The sequence below is a fragment of the Mauremys reevesii genome, linkage group 2, assembly GCF_016161935.1.
Source record: "Mauremys reevesii isolate NIE-2019 linkage group 2, ASM1616193v1, whole genome shotgun sequence".
NCBI lineage: Eukaryota > Metazoa > Chordata > Testudines > Geoemydidae > Mauremys > Mauremys reevesii.
Window position 1 is genome coordinate 14,790,972 of NC_052624.1, and position 20,650 is coordinate 14,811,621.

Below are 20,650 nucleotides of genomic sequence, written 5' to 3' on the forward strand. Positions count from 1 at the left end.
GATTTACATTTATACTGAAACAAAAATGAGAGAGTGGCCTATCCTGACGGGTGGAGCAAACTGCTTCCTCCAAAAAGAACCCTCCTTTACAGGCCTCTGCCTTTCCTGTGGCTATGCTTTGATGGTAAGACCCATCCTGAACCCTGATGGCCGCAGCTCAGGTATGTCTGTCTATCCCATCCCCTTGCCAATGGAATCATGGGGATACACTGCGTCTCCAATATCCTGCTGGGCTGTGTTTGCCAAGGCCCCTAAGGGGATTCCAGGCCAGGCACTCTGCTGCCTCTTGGACCTGGTGAGGTGAGGTGAGGTAGCTTGTTGTGTTGTGAGGCACTATGCATTTCGTTTTACTTAATGAAATGAATGGGAGAAATTTTGGCCTCACTGAAGTCAATGAGAGATTTGCCACTGACTAGACAGTGGTTTATAAATGTTACAGGATTTTTTAAAAAATCCATCAAGTAAAAGAAAAATTTCACGTCAGCATTTCTTTCATTAAAAAACAAAACAAAAAAACTCCACCTCATAGTAACACCATTTATTCTACAGCTTTTGTATTAAAATACATGTGTAGGGTCAGTTACATTTAGACAGATTCCAGTTATACTCCCAAGGTGTCCACTGTCTATTTTTATAATATTCCTAGAAGGGATTCCATGCAGACCCCAATTCTGACGTCTGGTTTAGAAAATAGTACAAAGCCTTTTTCAGAGGCCCCATAATCCAGTCATGCCAGGAAAGGGTCATTTTCATTTCCCACACGGTACTGTAGCAAATCATTCATACATCATGTTACAAGAGAATGAACATTACCCTGAACGCAAACTTCTAATTGTTTCCACATTTTTTTTAAATGGCCAAATCATGAAATCCAAATGGAGTGTGCGCACGTGCCTCCTTTCTGAGAGTATAACATTCCAAATAGATTTTCTGAACCGCGTACTCAACCAGCTCTCCCTTCTCTAGCTTCCATTTGCTTTTGCTGCACTAGTTCTTCCTCCTTCTTCTTGTAAAGCTTCACTAGATATTCGTCAGGCTCAATTCCCGTCTCCCTTAACTCTGACATGACCTTTTCCAGCCTGTGCAGTGTTCTGGCACTGTGAACTTTCCGGGTGGTGATGTACAACGTAAACTCATCAAACCCCATCAGTTTACAGGTGTCTACATCACAGATATTTTTAACATCTTTGGTTTTGTCCACTTGGGGGAAGAAAACCAATCCTGACATTTTCTCCAGGTCTTCAATATGCACTTGAAATTCAGGTAGTTGGTGACTGAAGCCTATGGGATCGTTGGGCACCACAAAGGCGCCCAGCACCAGGGGTTCCGAGGACATTCTGCTTCGCTTGGCGAGAATCACCTTGTAGAGATGTGATGGCACAGCCACATCGCCCTTGCCGATTACCTAGCAACAAAAGTGTTACATTAGAGATACACATCTGAACCGGAAATTAGGCCTAATCCTACTACATCTGGAAACGAGCTACTATCAGCACACAATGCATAACTAAACACCAAGGAGATCATGAAAGCTATATTGGACTACAGTATGCTCCCTCTGTATCAATTGCTATGTAACTCTCAACACAACCCATCCTCATTGGTGAGCAGAGACACACAAACATGGCAGAGAACACACAGGAGGAAGCTACACGGACGTTTGGTTGTTTGAAGATTTTTTCCAGAACATTGTATTGTTCCCTCTCATCCTGACATCCTAATGCAACCCCTGTACAACTGATTTTCCATTACACTTAAAAACAAAGAGGATTCTAACTTGTATAGGACTGCAGAGGCAACAAACATCTACAGAAGCTGATGATCTGTATTCCCAACTGTGCAGATTATTTCCTTTTTACCATCAGCCATGCTGAATGGATTATTTTTAAAGTGAGGATCTCATATACTGTATATGAAACATCAAAAATCTAGGCTACAGCATTAGTAAGTACCCCATTTATACAACAATACAATTCAATTAATGTAACACAAGCCAGCAAACAAAAAGGAGAAAGGATCAAATCAGGACATAGATTTCCATTCCCCAGAACTATCTGGTATGCCTGGCATAGTGTCTTTGCTTTCATGCAGCACTGCTGCTGAGCTCTGTCCTGCCCCTTTGCCAACATTCTCCATACGATCTGCTCATAGACGTCGATGTTTCTACAGCTGTTCCTTAGGTGTGCCTGCACCACCTCTTCTCCCCACAGGCCAGAGGTGGGCAAACTACGGGCCACATCCAGCCCGTGGGACCATCCTGCCTGGCCCATGAGCTCCTAGCTGGGGAGGCTAGTCCCCAGCCCATCCCCTGCTGTCCCCCCTCCCCAGCAGCCTCAGCTCGCCGTGCCGCCAGTGCTCTGGGCAGCAGGGCTGCGAGCTCCTGCTGGGCAGTGCAGCGGCGTGGCTGGCTCTGGCCAGGCTCTGAGCGCCATGGTAAGGGGACGGGGAGCAGGGGGGTTGGATAAGGGGCAGAGGGTCCTGGGGGGCAGTCAGGGGACAGGGGGCTGTTGGATAGGCGTGGGAGGCCCGGGGGGGGCTGTCAGGGGGCAGGGGTGTGGATAAGAGGGTTGGGGCAGTCAGGGGACGAGGGGTTGGATGGGGGTTAGATAGGGATGGGGTCCCAGGGGCGGTTGGGGTGGGGTGGTCAGGGGACAAGGAGCAGGGGGTTCTGAGGGGGCAGTCAGGGGCGGGAAGTGGGAGGGGGCGGATGGGGGCAGGGGCCAGGCTGTTTGGGGAGGCACAGCCTTCCCTACCCAGCCCTCCATACAGTTTGGGAACCCGATGGGGCCCTCGGGCCAAAAGTTTGGCCACCCCTGCCATAGGCCCAGGAGATCCAACACTTCTTGCCTGCTCCAGGCAGAAGTGTGTCTAGCAGCTCTCTGCTCATACAGCCAGCACGGCTGGACAGCCAAACGCAAACAGCAAAGGTGTGCGCAGAGGGGGGCTCACTAAGGTGAGCAATCAGGAAAACGCATTTCAAAACACACGTGGGGAGTTTTAAAGAGCGCCGGGGTGAGCTTCTGCTGTCTGACCTCAGGGCTCTGAATTCATTTGAAGCCTGTAACATGCTCACACACATCCATACACAGAGGGCTACCCTTACAGCTGAGAGCCCTTCCTGTGCCACGTATCCAGCTGGCAGGAGACACAGTCAACGAGGGACAGAATGTTCCCATTGCCAGGAAAATGAACTATTCAAATAAATTACGTTCAGGTGGGCATTTTACTAGGACCCTTTTCTCTGCTATGATGTTTATCTGGCATGTGGACAGAACACAGTCAGTCAAGAAAGTACAGCGAGGCTTATGTCTAGTAGATTTGAGTTCTGTTTAACCCTTTGTATATCATTATATTTTAAAAACACAATTACAATGGCAAACAAGAAAATGAGGTAGATTATATGAAGATGTCTGTGTGTATGCACAAAATCCAGAAGTGGTTTACAGTATATGCAAAAACAAAGACACTGGCAGTACATTTTCATTTCTTTACATCTTTGTGGCATGGCTGCTTTCTTTGGAGTCATATTTTATCTATCTATCTATCTATTTCACTCTTGTGATTGATCCAATTAATTACAAGCATTTTTAAGTCAAGGTAATGGTTGAAATGTACTTTGGCTCAGCGGATATTCAGCATAATTTAGTTATAGAATAATCATCATCTCAATATATTTTACTGGGATCGTATTGAGCACTTTTGCACAAGATAATGCATTTTTAAAACCCAACCTTGCCAATGGCTACTGAAGTATTCAAAGTTCAGTTCAGTCTGTTCCAATATTTAACTCATTTAGGTTTCTGGTAGCACTGTGGTGGATTCTTTTAGTGTTTGAAATAGTTCTTCACATCCTGTTGCAATAATTAAAACCCTTAAAGCCCAATGAGTTAGAAAAAAACCACCCTGCCCTTAGGAGAAAGGAAATGGAAATCATAACTACAGAGTTTTCCTTTTTGGTGCAGTTACTTGGCAACAACTTCACGGCTGCTCTCTCCGTATCTCTCCATACAGATCGTGATCTCAATTTTCTTTAGTTTACATTATCAACATTATCATAACAGCAAGCATTCCTCTCCTCTTTAGAGGGTTTCCTAATGGTAACAACTTATCAGCAGGTGAAGACATACTGCAGTCTACAACTAATCTTCCCTTTGCCCCCAACCCTTTCCCAAATAAAACCCGCCCTATGCAGATAACTCAGGAAGACAGCGCCAGGAAAAGCAATCCCCAATTCCCTTTCAATGAGGATAGATGTCTTGATCCTAGAGAGTCGGAGCTCTTAAGCTTCAAATCACTTTGCATTTAGCATTTAGAGTCCGTGAAGCCAGACTGACAGCTCCCAGGCATGAAGAGCTTAATCAAAAGTGATTGATGTGCAGGTCATTTTAAAATCTTTATTAAAAATTACCACTATCCCCAACCCCAGTGTTTTATCTGATGGAGTCAAATTGAATTGTAAAATGAACAGTGTTGCTCATTCTAGGTGAAATTCAATCCTCTGCAGGAAGTGACCAGCATGAGGCCTATGCACTGCTTTGTGGGTTCCAGGGAAACTGAAGTGGTACACAGGCTTTGTGCTAGCCCTGTGCATCAGTGTGAATTTCACCCACCGTGAATAAAACACTGTTCCAATGCTTTTTTTCCCTTGACAGGTTTCAGCATAGTCCAAAACAGTCCTCTTATGCTATCCAGAACAGGTGTAAAACTTCTATCCCAGCCCCTTCCAGCAGTTTGTAAACACCCTTTTTTAGGGAGAGTTGTGGGGAGCGGATGCATGTCCTTGCAAATATGTTTCTTTATAAGAAAAGTCTTCTGGAGTATAAAGCCTACACTGACCATACACTCTTGTATTGCAGGTACTACTGGCAGCAAAAGTGACCCAACAGTGAATGTTACAATGACAGAGTGTGGCTCTTAGAGTGAGCCATAATGGCAATGTTAATGCACTGGGGTTTAATTCAATATGCACACAATACATGACTTTGCATGATGGTCGATACTAGCGGTATTTGCCCGTAAAATGCTGCGCACGTATACTGCATTGTATAATAAAAATGATCTGTTGAAAAACGTAGCCACAAGAAGAATCTTGCCTACCTCCATCATTACCCGGTTCTGCATAAGTACCTGCCCTGTCATACACACTATTACTTGCCTTTATATGAAAGAGGCTGTAAAAGAATACTATGTATGATTCTATCAGTTGCCCAATACGCATACGCACACCTGAATAGTCAGCAAGTGGGGTAAAGTATGGTTCTGCAGAGAGAGCAAAGTTTGAACAGGAATAATAGGAGAGCACATGATCAGTTCATTTTAAGGTAATAAAAGGTAATAATTGGAGATATACCAATCTCCTAGAACTGGAAGGGACTGAAAGGTCATTGAGTCCAGCCCCCTGCCTTCACTAGCAGGACCAATTTTTGCCCCAGATCCCTGAGTGGCCCCCTCAAGGATTGAACTCACAACCCTGGGTTTAGCAGGCCAATGCTCAAACCACTGAGCTGTCCCTCCTCTTGGTGCCACCTTGCGGAGTGTCTTGTGTAACTGCAGCAACAGTCAGAATCACAGGGCATGTCTACACTACAAAGTTAAGTCAAGTCGACATCAAGCCTCCACATTAAGTCGATCATGTGTGTCCACACCACGCTTACTGTCTCAGTGGAGTACGTCCTCACTAGCAGCGCTTTGCATCGATGCACAGAGCAGTGCACTGTGGGTCGCAATCCCACGGTGCAAATAGCCACACAGGGTTCTGGGAAGGGCTTGCAAAGCCTCATGGAACCAGAACATTGTTGCGGAGTGTGAGGGGGGAATGACAACATGGCTTTGGCCTCCCATGATGCACTTTCCTCCCTCCCCTGATATCAATGGCAAACACATTTTTTTAGCACCTTTTTTCAAAGGTTTTAGCAGCACATACGCAATAGCCTGAGAAGCACGGACCCTGCTCAGCTGTGCACTCTTGTTGTGAGCATTATAAACACCTTGCACCTTATCCTCAGTATTTCCAGAGCCAAGACAGGAGCCGCAGCACGGAACATTGCAATGTCACGCACGCAGCCCTGCTGCAAGCCATAGAACAAAACAATTCCCGCATTCTGCTGGCAGGCACGTATCAACTGAACATGGTGAAGCGCCGTTTCTGGTCCAGAAAACATGCATCTATGGGATGATGAGCAGTGGCTGCAGAACTTTCGACTGTGGAAGGCCACCTTCCAGGAACTTTGTGCAGAGCTTTCCGCAGCCCTGAAGTGCAGCAACAGTAAAATGAGAGCTGCTCTGACAGTGAAGAAGCGAGTGGCGATCGCTCTATGGAAGCTTGCAATGCCAGACTGTTACTGGTCTGTGGTGAATCAATTCAGAGTTGGTAAATCCACTGTGGGAGCTGCTGTGATCCAAGTGTACAGGGCCATTAATCAACTTCTGCTAAGAAGGGTAGTGACTCTGGGCAACGTGCAGGACACAGTTGATGGTTTTACTGTGATGGGGTTTCCTAACTGCAGTGGGGCAATAGATGGCACATATATACCTATCTTGGCACCAGACCACCTTGCCAAAGAGTACATAAACCACAAGGAATACTTTTCAATTATGTTGCAAGTGCTGGTGGATCACAGGGGATGTTTCACTGTGGGAAGATCAGGAAAGGTGCATGACAGCATCTTTAAGAAAACAGGTCTGTTCAGAAAGCTGCAAGCAGGGATTTTCTTTCCAGACCACAAAATAACCATTGATGACATTGAAATGTCAATTGTGATCCTGGGAAACCAAGCCTGCTCCTTGCTCCCATGGCTCATGAGGTCGTACACTGGTCATCTGGACAGCAGTAAGGAGTGGTTCAACAATAGTCTGAGCAAGTGCAGAAAGGTGGTGGAATGTGCCTTTGAATGTTTAAAGGGTCGCTGGTGCAGTTTGCTTACCAGGTTAGACCTCAGTGAAAGCAATAGCCCCATTGTTATTGTTGCATGCTGTGTGCTCCAAAATATCTATGAGACAAAGGGAAAAAAGTTCTGCTGAAGTTGAGGCAGATAGGTTGGCAGCTAATTTTGAGTAGCCAGATACCAGGACAATAAGAGCACATCAAGGGGCTCTGCACACCCATTTCAGTAAAGAGCCACGGTAATGTGTGCCGCTTATCTGCATTGTGCCTTCCCAAACCATCCCCTCCATTACATGGGTTTCCCTGTAACCCCCCATTCCCCATGACTGGAATCAATAAAAAACATTTCTTTCTTGAAATGTTTACTTTTATTGTACACACAAAAAAACTGAAATAACAGAAAAATAAGTTAACCTTGGGCAAATGGGCTTATAAAATTGGGAGGGGAGAAAAAAGGTCAGCTTGATTTTGAAAGCACGGCCTTCTTGACCACCAAAGGTCTCGGAATGGGTGCCTTCTGTTTCTTGTACCCTCCCACAGGGTTGAGTGGAAGGGATACTGAACTTCCTGCTTTCTCCCCCACCCCCCCAGAATGTTTGGGGGAGCAGGGCGATTCTTGCAGGCAGTTCTACAGGGGTTGCAGAGGAAGTCTAGCTTCAAGCTGCTTTTCTTGAAGCTCAAATCAGACGCCTCAACATGTCTGACTGGTCCTTCATAATCTTCAGCATCTCCTCCTGCATGGCACGCTCATGCTCCTGGGATGCTCTCCTGCTCTCCACATCCATGTCCAGTATCTCAGACAGTGAAATCCTCCAGGCTCCATGCTCCTTCTCAGCTGTCCTGGAGGCATTCATTATCTCGCTGAGCATGTCATCCCATGTCCTCTTTTTCTGCCTTCTAATCTCTGAAAGCCTCTCCCCCGGTGTGGCGGATGTGCTGAAGGACAAGATTTTCTCTGTAAAGCATGCAAAGCACAAGACAACCATTGTCAGCGCATACCCTCAGTCTAGTGCAAGGTTGCTATTTAAAGAAAACCCTCCCCTTATTACACTTCAGTGCAAGCCAGAACATAATCAGAATTCCTAGCTATTCAATGAGTCGGTTTGCTGTTCCAGCCATGGTGAGTATAGCCCTGTGGCATAGGCGACAGGCCCTGTGCTGCAACTTCTGGCATACCCACGTTGGGAGCATAGCTGGACAATGCCCCCTTCCCCAGCAACAGGGACCACCATTAAGACTCCCAAATTGCTGTCTTTTTTCCAGGAAGCTGCGGGGGAGTGTATCCCCCCTTCCCTTAACACTGCTGGTACGACACTCCAATCCATGCCAACCAAAGCCAGGGCACATTAGGGAAAGCGTGGAAGAGGGACCCAGAATTCACTGGGGGGAGGTGTGGGGGTGGATCAAATACTCTACTGTTTGCAGTATGACCACTTGTAATGAGAACTTCCCCCGTTTCCCCTAGGTGACCCTATGTGATATCAGTCTCCTAAGGGTAACAGAGGCGGCAAGGGAGCAGATGCTGCAAGCACCTGGGTACAGAACTGGTCCTTATGCTGCTATGCTGCGTACCGCAGTGACGCCAGCAATGACATCACTGGAGCGGCGGGGAAAAGTGTCCTACCGTGGTGGAAGAAATAAGCCAGCCCTTCCCAGAAACCTTCTATTAAGTTTCCTAGAGATCTTCATGGAGGATTCCATGGCCATTCCTGTGCATGTAAACAGGCTTTTCTGGGGAGCGTCCTCTGCGTAGCTGGAGTGGCCACCGGGAAGCAGATATCCACTGCACCTCATTTTTTGTTCAGATTAAACATAAAATATAATAGCATGTAACTCCTACACTTTGATTGGAAATGTGTACTCACCAGAGGTGCCTTCCCAGCATCATGCTCGGCCACCACTCTGTCCTGTGACTGGCTGGGCCCGGGGTTAAAAACAGCTCCTGGCTGTCGGGGAGAATGGATCCATCACTCGCCTGTCTCCCATTCTCCTCCTCTTCCAGAATGTCCTCCTCATTGTTGCCTGCAGCGGCCCAATACTCAGACTCCTGGAAGGTGTCCACGCTGCATTGTGGGTAGTGTTGGGGTTGCTGCTCAAAATCGCATGCAGGTCATTGTAAAAGTGGCATGTCTGTAGGGCAGAACCAGAACCATTTGCCTCTCTTGTCTTCTGATATGCTTGCCAAACTTCTTTTATTTTTATGCTGCACTGCTGCGTGTCCCTGGTGTAGCCCTTCTCCCCCATAACCTGTGCGAGCTTTGCATAGACGTCAGCATTTCTTTTGCAGCATTTCTGTGCAGATTCTTCTCCCCACACAGCAATAAGATCAACCACCTCCTGTGTACTCCAGGCTGGAGCACATTTGGGGCATTGAGTTTCCATAATCAGCTGTTCTGGAGAGCACTCCACGCTCATCAAACAGGAAATGGGAATTCAAAAGTTCCTGGGGCTTTACCAGGCGAGGGGCTGTTTCATGTGTACCTGGCTGCTGTGCAGTGGAGCTGAAAACGATCTCCAGAGCGGTCACAGCAGAGCATTTTGAGGCACCTCCTGGAGGCCAATTAAGTTGAATTACACAATGTTGTATCTACACTGCCTCTCTGTTGATCCATCAAGATTGAATCAAGCACTACGCCACTCCTGGAGGTCGAGTACAGAAGTCTATGTTACAGGTGACTTAGATCTGTGGCAGGAACCTGGTAGTGTAGACTCATACATTATTAAGTCAACTTAAGGTATCTTCTGTCGACCTAAGTTTGTAGTGTAGACCAGGCCACAGTGATCTACAGTATTTTAACTTGTCACATTCCTCTACCTGCATCCCTGAGTCAGGTAGCATATTCCCCTATTGTAACTCAACAGAAAACAGTTTAAGATTATCCATGTGTACATGTCGTCTTTGATTTATGCTAGTCTATCCACAGGCAGAGGATGATCTTTTAACAATCACCATTTGCAACAGCTGTCTGTCCTGGCTGGAAAACAGCAGTAGCTCTTTTATGGTATTTGTGACTCATAATAATTCAGAACTAATACAAATCAGGAAACACAGCAGTGTTTTCAGTTTCTGTTTCTGTCCACATGCTTCCACACCTTATGGGGTCCTGTTAAGATTAAAGAACTGAACAGCACATGAGATTGCCTCAGTCTTGAACACTTACAGGTCTCAGCTTCTATAAAATTTGATCCAAGAAGCTTGTGAATCAAAGTTTTTTTTTATTAACTCTCATGACCAAAAATGCCGTTGTATATATCCGACTAAAATTCTCTTTTTTTTAACCTTAACAGTATTCACATCTCCCTCATTATTGGGAATAGCAATCTCAAATTTCCCATTTCATTTCTCTTTGTTGCTCCTATTAGTTTTGCTACCAACACTGATTAATAAAAATGTTCACTGACCCATGACACTCTCTGGAGTTTCCTATCACATTCACTTTTGCCCTGGATTTTCAATATTCTTGCTATTTCACCAGCAAAAGATTAGTTGTATGATTGAGATTGCACTGTCCCACGCTGATGCATTATTAGACCCGTTTTCAACACAAAGGCTTGTTGTTTTCACAAGACTTTGAAATTCCTAACAGCTACAATCATTGGAATACCATATTTGGATTCCACAAATGAGTGTGCAAAACTTACATCTGTATGATAACTAAGGCTGGACAGTTGTCACGACTGTCATGAATATCCTGGTTTTTAAAATGCCAGTGATTCTTGACATTTGGGCATTTTCACATACAAACAAGTGAATGTGCAGGTGAACAGTTTTACAGACTTAATGAAGAGATCACAGGAGACGAGTAAAAATCAGGGGATCAGTACCCATACTTCTTCACAAAAAGGAGCAGAATGGGACTCAGCTGTCTACTTCGATAGGAAGGATGGTCCTGTGGTCAAGTCACTGGATTGGGACTTAGCAGATCTGGGTGTTGTTCCTGAGTTCTGCTTTCGGTGTGATCTTGGCCAAGTTACGTAATCATTCAATGCCTCAGTTTCCCATTTGTAATAATTCAGGTGTCTTGTGAGGCTAAATTCATTCATATTTCTTAGATGTTCAGACACTAGGCTGAAGAAGGCCATAGAAAACCTATAAATAAGTTAAATGTATCTATCTTCGGTACCTGATACTGATAGGGTTAACAAAAAGAAATTTTATGAGGAGGATAAGGGGAGTTGAATAGGTGTAGTAGTGAAGTACCCAAGAGGTTATTAAGAAAAATATTTAAGAGACCTGATTCTGCTAACTGCTAAAAAGCATGTCCACGACTTAATCACCGTTTTTGCTGCGATTTCCATGACTTGTCACATGGTTACAATATCAGAGGGGTAGCCGTGTTAGTCTGGATCTGTAAAAGCAGCAAAGAGTCTTGTGTCACCTTATAGACTAACAGATGCTTTGGAGCATGAGCTTTCGTGGGTGAATACCCACTTCGTCGGATGCATCATGCTCCAAAACGTCTGTTAGTCTATAAGGTGCCACAGGACTCTTTGCTGCTTTTATGGTTACAATGATACCTTGGTGACTTTCACCCTCACTTACTACGACAAATCTGAAGCCTGAGACAAACAAATGAGTAGGATCCTGCCTTAAAATTTTACCAGGTCAGAGCAGGGCCGGCCCACAACATTTTGGCATCTGAGGTGGGGAGCTCAAATGACACTCCCATCCCCCCTCACTTGGGCCAAAGCTTTGAAAGGTCTCAATTCTGCCTTCTTCCTGTTCTACTCCTCTCATGGTACTGCTCTGCTGTAAAGGAGAACTAACAACTTAAAATGCTTTGTTCAAAAAATTTAAGTAACACTTAACTTTCAAACTCCTGAACAGCAAATGTAACTTTTCTTGTCTGCATAGTAAACACTGGCATTTTTATCTGTTTGAATAATCAAAGTGGTACTTTCCGTGCCTTCTTGGTTGCAAAGATTTGAACTGCTTCCTGAAGGTCCACAGTCTGGGCCAGCTCATGCTCTATTGAGATAGTTGCAAAGCCGACCAGCCTCTCCTGTGTCATTGTGGCCGCAGATTTTTTTTTATTAACTTCAGCTTGGAGAAGCTGTGTTCTCCACTGGCAACTGTTACAGGAAGTGTTAGAAGTATGTGCAGAGCAACAAAAGCATTTTGAAAGAGGGTGGTCATCTTATTTGTGCACATATATTCCAGAACAGTCTTTGGAGTTGATCTTGCTGAAATGTATCTTGAAAGGGCTTTCAGTTCATCACCTAAATCACTTGCATCAATGTCGTGCATGTCATCATGTGTTAACACTGTCTCCAGTGCCCTGCATTGCTGGTGTAGGTCTTCTTCAGGTATAGTGAGGAGTTTTGGAATATCATACAACATTCCAAATATACTGCTGTGTTCCTTGAGCTGCATGAAACGTTCTTCAACTGACTGTATTGCACAATCTAGCACCTGGTTAAAGAATTCAACTTTGAATTGTTGTTTGGGGTCTCTTATGAGATTATCCCGTGCCTCGTAATCAAAATGTCATCTTCTTCGGTGACTCTTGTATTCTTGAATGGGTGGGAAAATAGCTTCAGTGTGAAGTTCCTCTGCCAACTTCTGTGCCCTCTTCAGAACGTTTTGAAATCCCTCATCTGACCGGTAAGACTGTAAGTATGACTTTGCTTTGTCCAGTTGTTCCATTGCTCCAGATATAGCAAGGTCAACACCTTGGAGTCTCTTGCTTACAACATTTATTTCAAACAGTATGTCATGCCACTACACTAAGCCACACAGAAATTTGAAGTTATGAATGTTTCTGGTGATTCCATTTCCCGCTGCCACTGTTCTCCCATGAACAGTTCCTGTCATAGCATTATCCTCCATAATGGCAACTATGCCATCATCTATCTTCCCAATTTGGTGTTTGATAGGCTTTATCGCCTCCACTCGACTTTCCCATCGTGTGGCACTCAGTGATTTCAGTGTCAGAGAGGATGTTCCCAGATATTGCTTCAAAATTTGCCATTGATGAGTGGATGCTGAGAAAAATACATAGATGCTTTGAATTACATTAAAAAATTCAGCAGTCTCACTAGAAGCTGATGCTGCATCACTGACCACCAAGTTCAATTAATGAGAACTGCATGGGACAAAAAAAGCTTGAGGGTTTAACTCTCGGATCCGTGTCTGCACTCCTCTGTTCTTTCCTCTCATGGTGGCACCATTATCATAGCCCTGACCTCTCATGTCAGCTATTGCAATTCCCGTATCTTCCAGCTTTTTAAGAAGCACATTTGTCATACCAGCTCTTGTAGTATCATCAATGTCAATAAATTCTAGAAAATGCTCTCTGACAGTCACCACTGCAGGGACATTTTCACTAGGTTCTGTTGTTGTTACAAAACGCACCATTAAAGTCATTTGTTCCGTATGGCTGATGTCAGGTGTGCAGTCCAGAATAACAGAGTAATATCTTGTTGACTTCAGATCTGCCACAATCTCCTGTTTGACTTTTGTTGCCAGTAACTGTATGATCTCATTTTGAATTGTTTTTCCAAGGTAGTGGTGTGTGTACATTTCTTGGGTGGTGACTCTTAGATGCTCCTGGAGTACAGCATCAAACTCAGCCATCAGCTCCACAATTTTAAGGAAGTTTCCATTGTTTGGCACATACAGCTGATCTGAAGTGCCACACAGTGCTAGGTTTTGGGTAGCAAGCATTCTCACAATAGCAATGAGCCTTTTCAGAACATTTTGCCAGTAAAGAGACTCTGATGCAATCTTCTCTTGATGCTGATCATCTATGATGGCCTTTAACCTTAGTCTCGTCTCAAGCTCTTTCCACCTATGAAAAGCTCTCTGGTGATTTGCTGCCTTCTCATGGGATGCCAGATTTCTAGTCAGATTTTTCCAGTCCTTTGTTCCTGTAGAACCCAATGTGGCTGGAATATTAGACTGGAAGAGTTTACAACAAAAACAGTATGCAGCATTCTGGGGTTTTGAGTACATAAGCCATGGCCTCTCCACTTTCGCACCATTGGGGATTTCACGCCAGTAATGTGTTGGATGGAAACTTCTATTTTCATTGTCTTTGGGAAACTAAGTTTTTCACTTGCTGTGGCGCATGAAGTACAAGGAAGCCCCTCAGGCTACTGCTCAAGTGGGTCCACAGTCCTGGATCATCTAGACTTGAGGAACTAAACTCAGAAGCAGCTGTTTCTTGTGCCTCCATCACACTCTGATCTACACTTTTCTTCAGGAATGTGCATGGTTACATACATTTGAGATGGAGATATGGATGCTGGAGTAGCTGCCAGGTCACCTGCACTCTAACTGGAAGATCAGGCATCTCCTCACCACTCACATCCTCACTGGGGCTGGAAGGCTCACTGTGCACATTTGTGTCTATGTATCTCAGGAGAGCTCCTTCCTGTTTAGATAGAAAAGCTTCCTTTGCTCTTTCTTTTTCTGAATGCTGCCCAGAAGGGTGTTTTTTTCTTTCACTCATGACTGCTGTTCTGTCTCAGCTATAGTGGCTCTCAACACTCAATTGAAGGGGACAAATAAGTAGGCTGGTAGCAGGGCCTAAGTGAGGGAAGATATCAGCATCTTAAGGGTCTAACTGGCTCCTACTACTTCAGTTGACTGCCTGTTCTCCTCAAGTGGGTTCAGGGAAGCAGCAGGAAACAGGAAGCTCCCTGAGAAGCTGGTGTTAATCAATCCAGGCTCCTGGGGGTGTTAGCAAGGTACATAAGGAGGCTCCTCCTCTCTCTCCCTGCAGCTCCTGCTGCTTTCTGTTATTGCCTCTCACCTTTTCTCCTGCCTGCCTGTTATGTCTCTTGTGCCTTCCTTCCTCCAGCACAGCACTCCACCATCTCTGTGCATCTAGAGCAGAGAGAATATATATGCACCAGCAGCAGACACAATTTTCTACACTCTGGGTCCTAGTGGCATCCACCCCTAAGTCTGGCACCTGAAGCGGCCGCCTCAGTTCGCCTCATGGTAAGGCCAGCCCTGGGTCAGAGTTAGAACAGGAGGCAAGAAAAGGGATTCTCTCCCAAAATATAAGCTGCCCCTTTCTTTCTTAAGAGTACTCAAACAGGTTTATCCATTTTGCGCTCACGTCAATGCAGAGGGTTTGTATTACTTACTACTTTTATTTATTTCAGGAGAAGTAGGATGAAGCTGAACCTTTAACGTCCAACTACTCTACAGAACACAGGTATTTCAACGTACAGGTACACCAGCAAGCACTTATTGCATTTCAATTCTGAGTTTAAATTTCTCTCAACCATTACAGATTGCTTTATTGCTGCAAGGTCTAGGGAGGATGGTGATTTATGAGCCTCTCCACAAGTCCATAATGACATGAGCTGAAAAGCAACAAGAATATGCAGCTCCACTATGGTTCTTTAAAATGACACTGGCTTGGGCTATGTCTACACCAGTGGTCCCCAACCTTTTTGGCACAGGGACCGGTTTCGTAGGAAAAAAAAATTTCCGCGGACCTGTGGGATGGTTTTGGGACGATTCAAGCGCATTACATTTATTTTTGTACTTTTATTTCTATTATTATTGTAATATATAATGAAATAATTATACAACTGACCATAATGCAGAATTCGTGGGAGCCCTGCCCCCTATCTGACCCCCACCCACTTCCTGCCCCCCCGACTGCCCGCCCCCCTCAGAATCCCCAACCCATCCTGCTCCTTGTCCCCTCACCATCCCCCAGAGACCCCACCACCCTGGGACCCCACCCCTGCTCCCTGTCCCCTGACTGCCCCAACCCCTATCCCCGCTGAGTCCTGACAGACCCCGGAACACCCACAATCCAACCCATTCCCTGCCCCTGACCGTCCCCCAACCTCCGCCCCTCTCTGTGCCCTGACTGTCCCCAGGACTCCCTGCCCCTTAGCCAATCCCGCTGGCCCCAGCCTCTTACCCCGGCTCCCTCCTCACCGGAGCCTCAGTGCCTCGCCCGACAGCTGCAGCGTGTCCCCGGCGGGGCTTGAGCTCCGTCCCGCTCAGAGCCGCGTGGTGAGGGGCGGGGTGGGAGCTCCACGCCGAGCGGAGGGAGCTGAGCTCAGCCCGGAGCTCGCAGCCCCGCCCCCTGGCCACGTGGCTCTGAGCGGGGCAGGGCTCAGGGGCCCCGGCGGAGGCACACCGCTTGATGTGCTAGGGGTTGGTTCGCAGCCCGGTTCCTAACAGGCCGCGGACCGGTACCGGTCCGCGGGTTGGGGACCCCTGGTCTACACTACAAAGATAAGTCAACCTATGTTAGGTTGACTTACAGCCACCGCATTAATTACTGCAGTGGCTGATGTCCACATTACTCTCCTTCTCTCAGTGGTGTGTGTCCTCACCAGGAGTGCTTCCACTGACTGAAGAGAGGCAGTGTGGGTGACTGAGAGTCAGGGATCTCAGCTCCACGCAGGTCCCTACCAGGATCTCAGCTGTTCCCTGGGGCTTCTTGCTTCCCCACTCCCAGCCAGGTGGGGGAAGCCACCCGGGGCTCCTCATCCCTGCACTCCCAGACAGGAATGGGGTGGCAGCCACATGTCGATGCTTGTCTCTGCACTCCCTGCTGGGAGCGGGGAAGCCATCCAAGGCTTCTCGCATCCAGCGGGGAGATCTGCACCCAGAGTCCAGTCAGCTGCTGTGCTCCCAGTGGGGAGCTAGGACACCAGGGGACAGCAGGGCTCCCAGTGAGGAGCCTGGGTGGCAGCCTGGCTTGGAGTAGAGACTGGGCAGCGGTGTGGCTCTAGAGCCGACTTTTTAGTCAATTTCACGGCTCCACTGGAGCACTCCTGGAGCCGTGAAACTGACAAGGAGAGCCAATGGTTGATGTAAGGAATGCAGTGTCTACACTAACTCTGCTTTGCCCTAACTACACTGACATAAGCCCTACACCTCTCACTCAGGTGGTTTTATGTCAGCATAGCAGGGGAGTTATATCAGTGGGAGGAGCATTTCAATGTGTACACCTCCACTGTCTTGTCGAAAAAAGCTGACTTTTGTCAGCAAAAGTGAGTAATGTAGACAAGGCCTTAGTCTTCTCTTTTCACAATGCTGTCAAGTCTTTCCCATGTTCCACTATCATTTGGGTGTGTACACCAGACTCTGCCTCTTCTTGAACACATTATTTGGCCACACCCCTGTACATGGAAGCCTCTGTTCTCAGCAGCACAGTATGTTCGCAATTAGCACAACAGAGCCCTCTTAGCCCAAATCCTTTTATGGTTGCAGCTCGTTTTAAAGTGTGTACCTGTTTTCCCTAGCGTGGCCCTGGAATTACATCATCTCATTTCCCCTTGCTCTCACATTGCCCATCTTCTCTCTGTGCTTTGTTTAAATAAGTGATGGGTCAGGTTTTACCTACTTTTCTTTGAAGTCCTATAAGCTTTTCCCCAAGGCCACAAGAGCTTACCAATGCTCATGCTAAAACCGTTCCAAATTTTAGAATGGATTCAAACAGGACAGAGAGGGGCAGGGACAGGAGTTAAACTAAAAAGACAAAGAAAATATATACCTTGCATTTCCCAAATAACAACAGCTTATGAATTTCTCAACATATAATGGAAAAAATCATTCTTGTACTGTGTAAGCAAGATTACCCAACTCCTGCATAGGTGCATCAGGACCTGCCCAATGTGAGGACTGGGCACAATAGCACAAATCAGGAAACAAAAGGGAGGGTCCTGAGTAACCCTGCCTTGTCTCAGCAGCAGCCAGCAGACACTGCACCCACTGCATTTCTGAGGGCATTTGCATTTGTTTCAGGAACAATGCCTCTCAGGACTCCCACAGGCGCGAAGCACCTCCACACCAGCCCCAATACAGGACACAGCAGAACCCTCTGCAAGCTTTTTAAAAGGATACGTACTTGTAGTTTTAAACACAAGCTTTACTGTATTTTTATTCTACATCCAACCCAATTAAAAGGGCTATTGCTGCCCAGTAAATTCAAGAACAGAAAGCAAGTCTCCTCCAATAAGGTAGTAATACGTTTGCATGAAAAGCAATGATGATGTTTGAAAAGTTGCACTGTGCCATCTAGTGACGAGAAAATGCAAAACCACTGTAAACAAAATTAGCAAAAGGCAGTGGGCTTTCATTACAGGGAGCTCCAGCTCTGAGGTGGCAATTACCTGAGATTTCTGCAGGACATGGTCAATAGAAATCAAATTCCATCAGGACTTAGCTGCCAGTACACATTAACCCGTCTTGCACACTTTCCCTGCATCAGGCAATATTGTCAAATACATTAAAACAATATCTACAGAAATTTCCTCTGCACTACAGTAACCCTTTCCTCTCTGTGTGTGTTTTGAAGCTCTCTCCATATAACAACTATGGGGTAGCTGGAAATCCGTAATCCAGTATCTCTTGGAAACAGAGTCAACTCTCCTGCTACTTAAGTCTACACTCTCATCAAGGTCCAGGAATAGCAAAATTAAGGGGTCAGTTAAACCTCCAGGTCATCTGCAATGCCGTCCCCTGAACCTTCAGACACATCCTCCCTCTTGCTCTAGATTCAGCCTGTGGCCTCCTCTGGTCCAGTGCCTCAGAGAAGACACTTGATTTGCTTTACCGATAACTTCAGGGACGATACTGACCAGGCCCATTAGATGTCTTGCTTTAGATGACATCATTCCTATTGATATTACCGCAGGATTAACTCAGTAGAGCTTTATCATAATTTGATCCAGGATTCCTTATAGAAACAGGCTTTCTGGAATCCTCCTTGCTGTTAGTGCATTTTTTCCTGGCCTTGATTTTCCTGAACATCGCTTATGCTCTCCATTCCAGTCCCATTGTCCTTCTGCATTTGTGTTGCTATTGGCCCTGTTAGAGCATTAATTCTGTTCTTATAGCCCAAGTTTCTCTGGTTGATAGGGCTCTGTCACATGCCATTATGAGGGAGTGAGGAGTCGGAATACAGTCCTGTTCCAAGGGCTCTTTTTATTTTATTTGTAACGTATTCAGCATTTGTTTTTCCTGAGGATGTGAACAGTAATACAGAAAAGATACACATGCAGAAAAGCTATGCTAAAAAAATGTTCCAAGAAACCCACCTTGGAATAGCCCATAGCTTGATTCAGAGTAGGAACCTGGGTCTTCCACATCCCAATCTCTTTCTCAATCTCTCCAGTTGGAGTGGTTCCACTTGGTATAAATAACTAAATAAGCATTGGGTCACAGGGAGAGAGGGGGACCAACACTATAGCTTGGTTCTGACGAAACATTTTCCAATGAAAAAACGTGTTGTTGAAAATTTCGGAATCAGCGTCACGTAATTCAGCCTTCTTGAACATATATAATATAATACAGTCTTTAATAAATGATCACATACTATTTTTTCCACAGAAATTGTGCCTCGTTCGGTGTTAGCAATCTAAATATAGTCGTCACTACAACTTCCCCTATGACAAGTTTAATATGTTTAAAAAAAAAAAATACAGAAAGCCTTGCAGATGTGTGCACTGCTAAATGAAAGCAACCATAGGAGCCTATCTTGTAACCTTTGTCTTCCTTTTTACCTCCCCAGTGTTTAAATTATTTTCATTAGTACATCGTGTCCAAATTTAGGGGCTGAGGGAGCTATGCACATTTACACCAGCTGAGATCCTGGCCCTTAGGGGTAGGAACTGTGTCTACTACTTGTTTCTATAGTACTGAGCATATCTGGAGTGCTAATAATGGTACCAAAGTTTGCTTCCTTCTGTGTTGCAGGTTCTTTTCCCTTGTAATGTCTAGATTAAAAGAGATTGAAGAACCTCTCAAAGGTTTTTATTAATCATCTTTACATCACCATCACACACTTGAAGAGGTGCTGTTAGGGTTTTAACCACCCATTCCTCAGTTGCTGGTGTGGATGACAGCTTTGCACCGCATCTCATATTGTTGTTTTCTGCCTCGTGTTAACAAAATGTATTAATTCAATTAAATCAACATCTTTAAACATTAAACAAAAGACAAATACTTCCAGTAATTATTATATACTTTGTTAAAAAAAGCATCAAGCAAAATGCCTTCTCTGAAACAAACAAGATCTCAATTGTGCTTTCTTTTGACAACAATTGCTGGAAAAAATTGTTATGATTTAGTATGATTTCACTGTGAGCAAAGGGTGGAGAGAGGAGTGTGATGCAATAAAATTACTGTACAAGTCATATTTAAAACCAACAATCTGCCAACAGAGGAAAATCACTAAACTGACATTCAATGGAAAATGGCAATATATAAAACAAGACAACGTCATTTTGATTTGCTCTGGACAAAGATGAAAAACCTGCATCTGCTTCTCCAGTGACACAGAACAGATTCTTCCTGTTGGCATTCTATTTTACATTTATATATATATATATATATATACACACACACTCTGCAAATGTATCTCTCAAATACCAAGCACGATCATCCATCTATCCTTTGCGATAAAAGCGTCCACTGGAGGCAGATGAGCTGACAGAATTTATCTTGGGATACAGCAAAGTTCAGCCAATAGATAGAACAACATCGGCATATAAGGAGTTTGAGGTTAATTCCCTTTCTGGAATTAAACAACAAATGGTACAGCAGTCCAAGCAGGAACTGGGAACAATGCCATGGCTGCTGCTCTGACTTTCCTCTAGAGCAGAGGTTCCCAAACTTGGTTCACTGCTTGTTCAGGGTAAGCCCCAGGTGGGTCGCGAGACACTTTGTTTACCTGGAGCGTCAGCAGGTACGGCCGCTCGCAGCTCCCAGTGGCCACGGTTCACCATTCCCGGCCAATGGGCGCGGCGGGAAGTGATGGCTTGGCCTGCACTGCTTCCTGC

At 45.5% G+C, this 20,650-nt stretch overlaps 1 protein-coding gene across 2 annotated transcripts in view; it reads right to left on the reverse strand.

The window, feature by feature from the left end:
- Window positions 1-523: 523 nt before the first annotated feature.
- EXOG (exo/endonuclease G) overlaps window positions 524-20,650 on the reverse strand; it is a 41,127-nt gene continuing 21,000 nt past the window's right edge. For both annotated transcript variants that reach the window (XM_039527773.1, XM_039527774.1), the window contains one exon: window positions 524-1,405. In XM_039527773.1, the coding sequence (XP_039383707.1) occupies window positions 944-1,405 (462 nt within the window). In that variant the 3' untranslated portion in view covers window positions 524-943. The remainder of the gene's footprint in view (window positions 1,406-20,650) is intronic.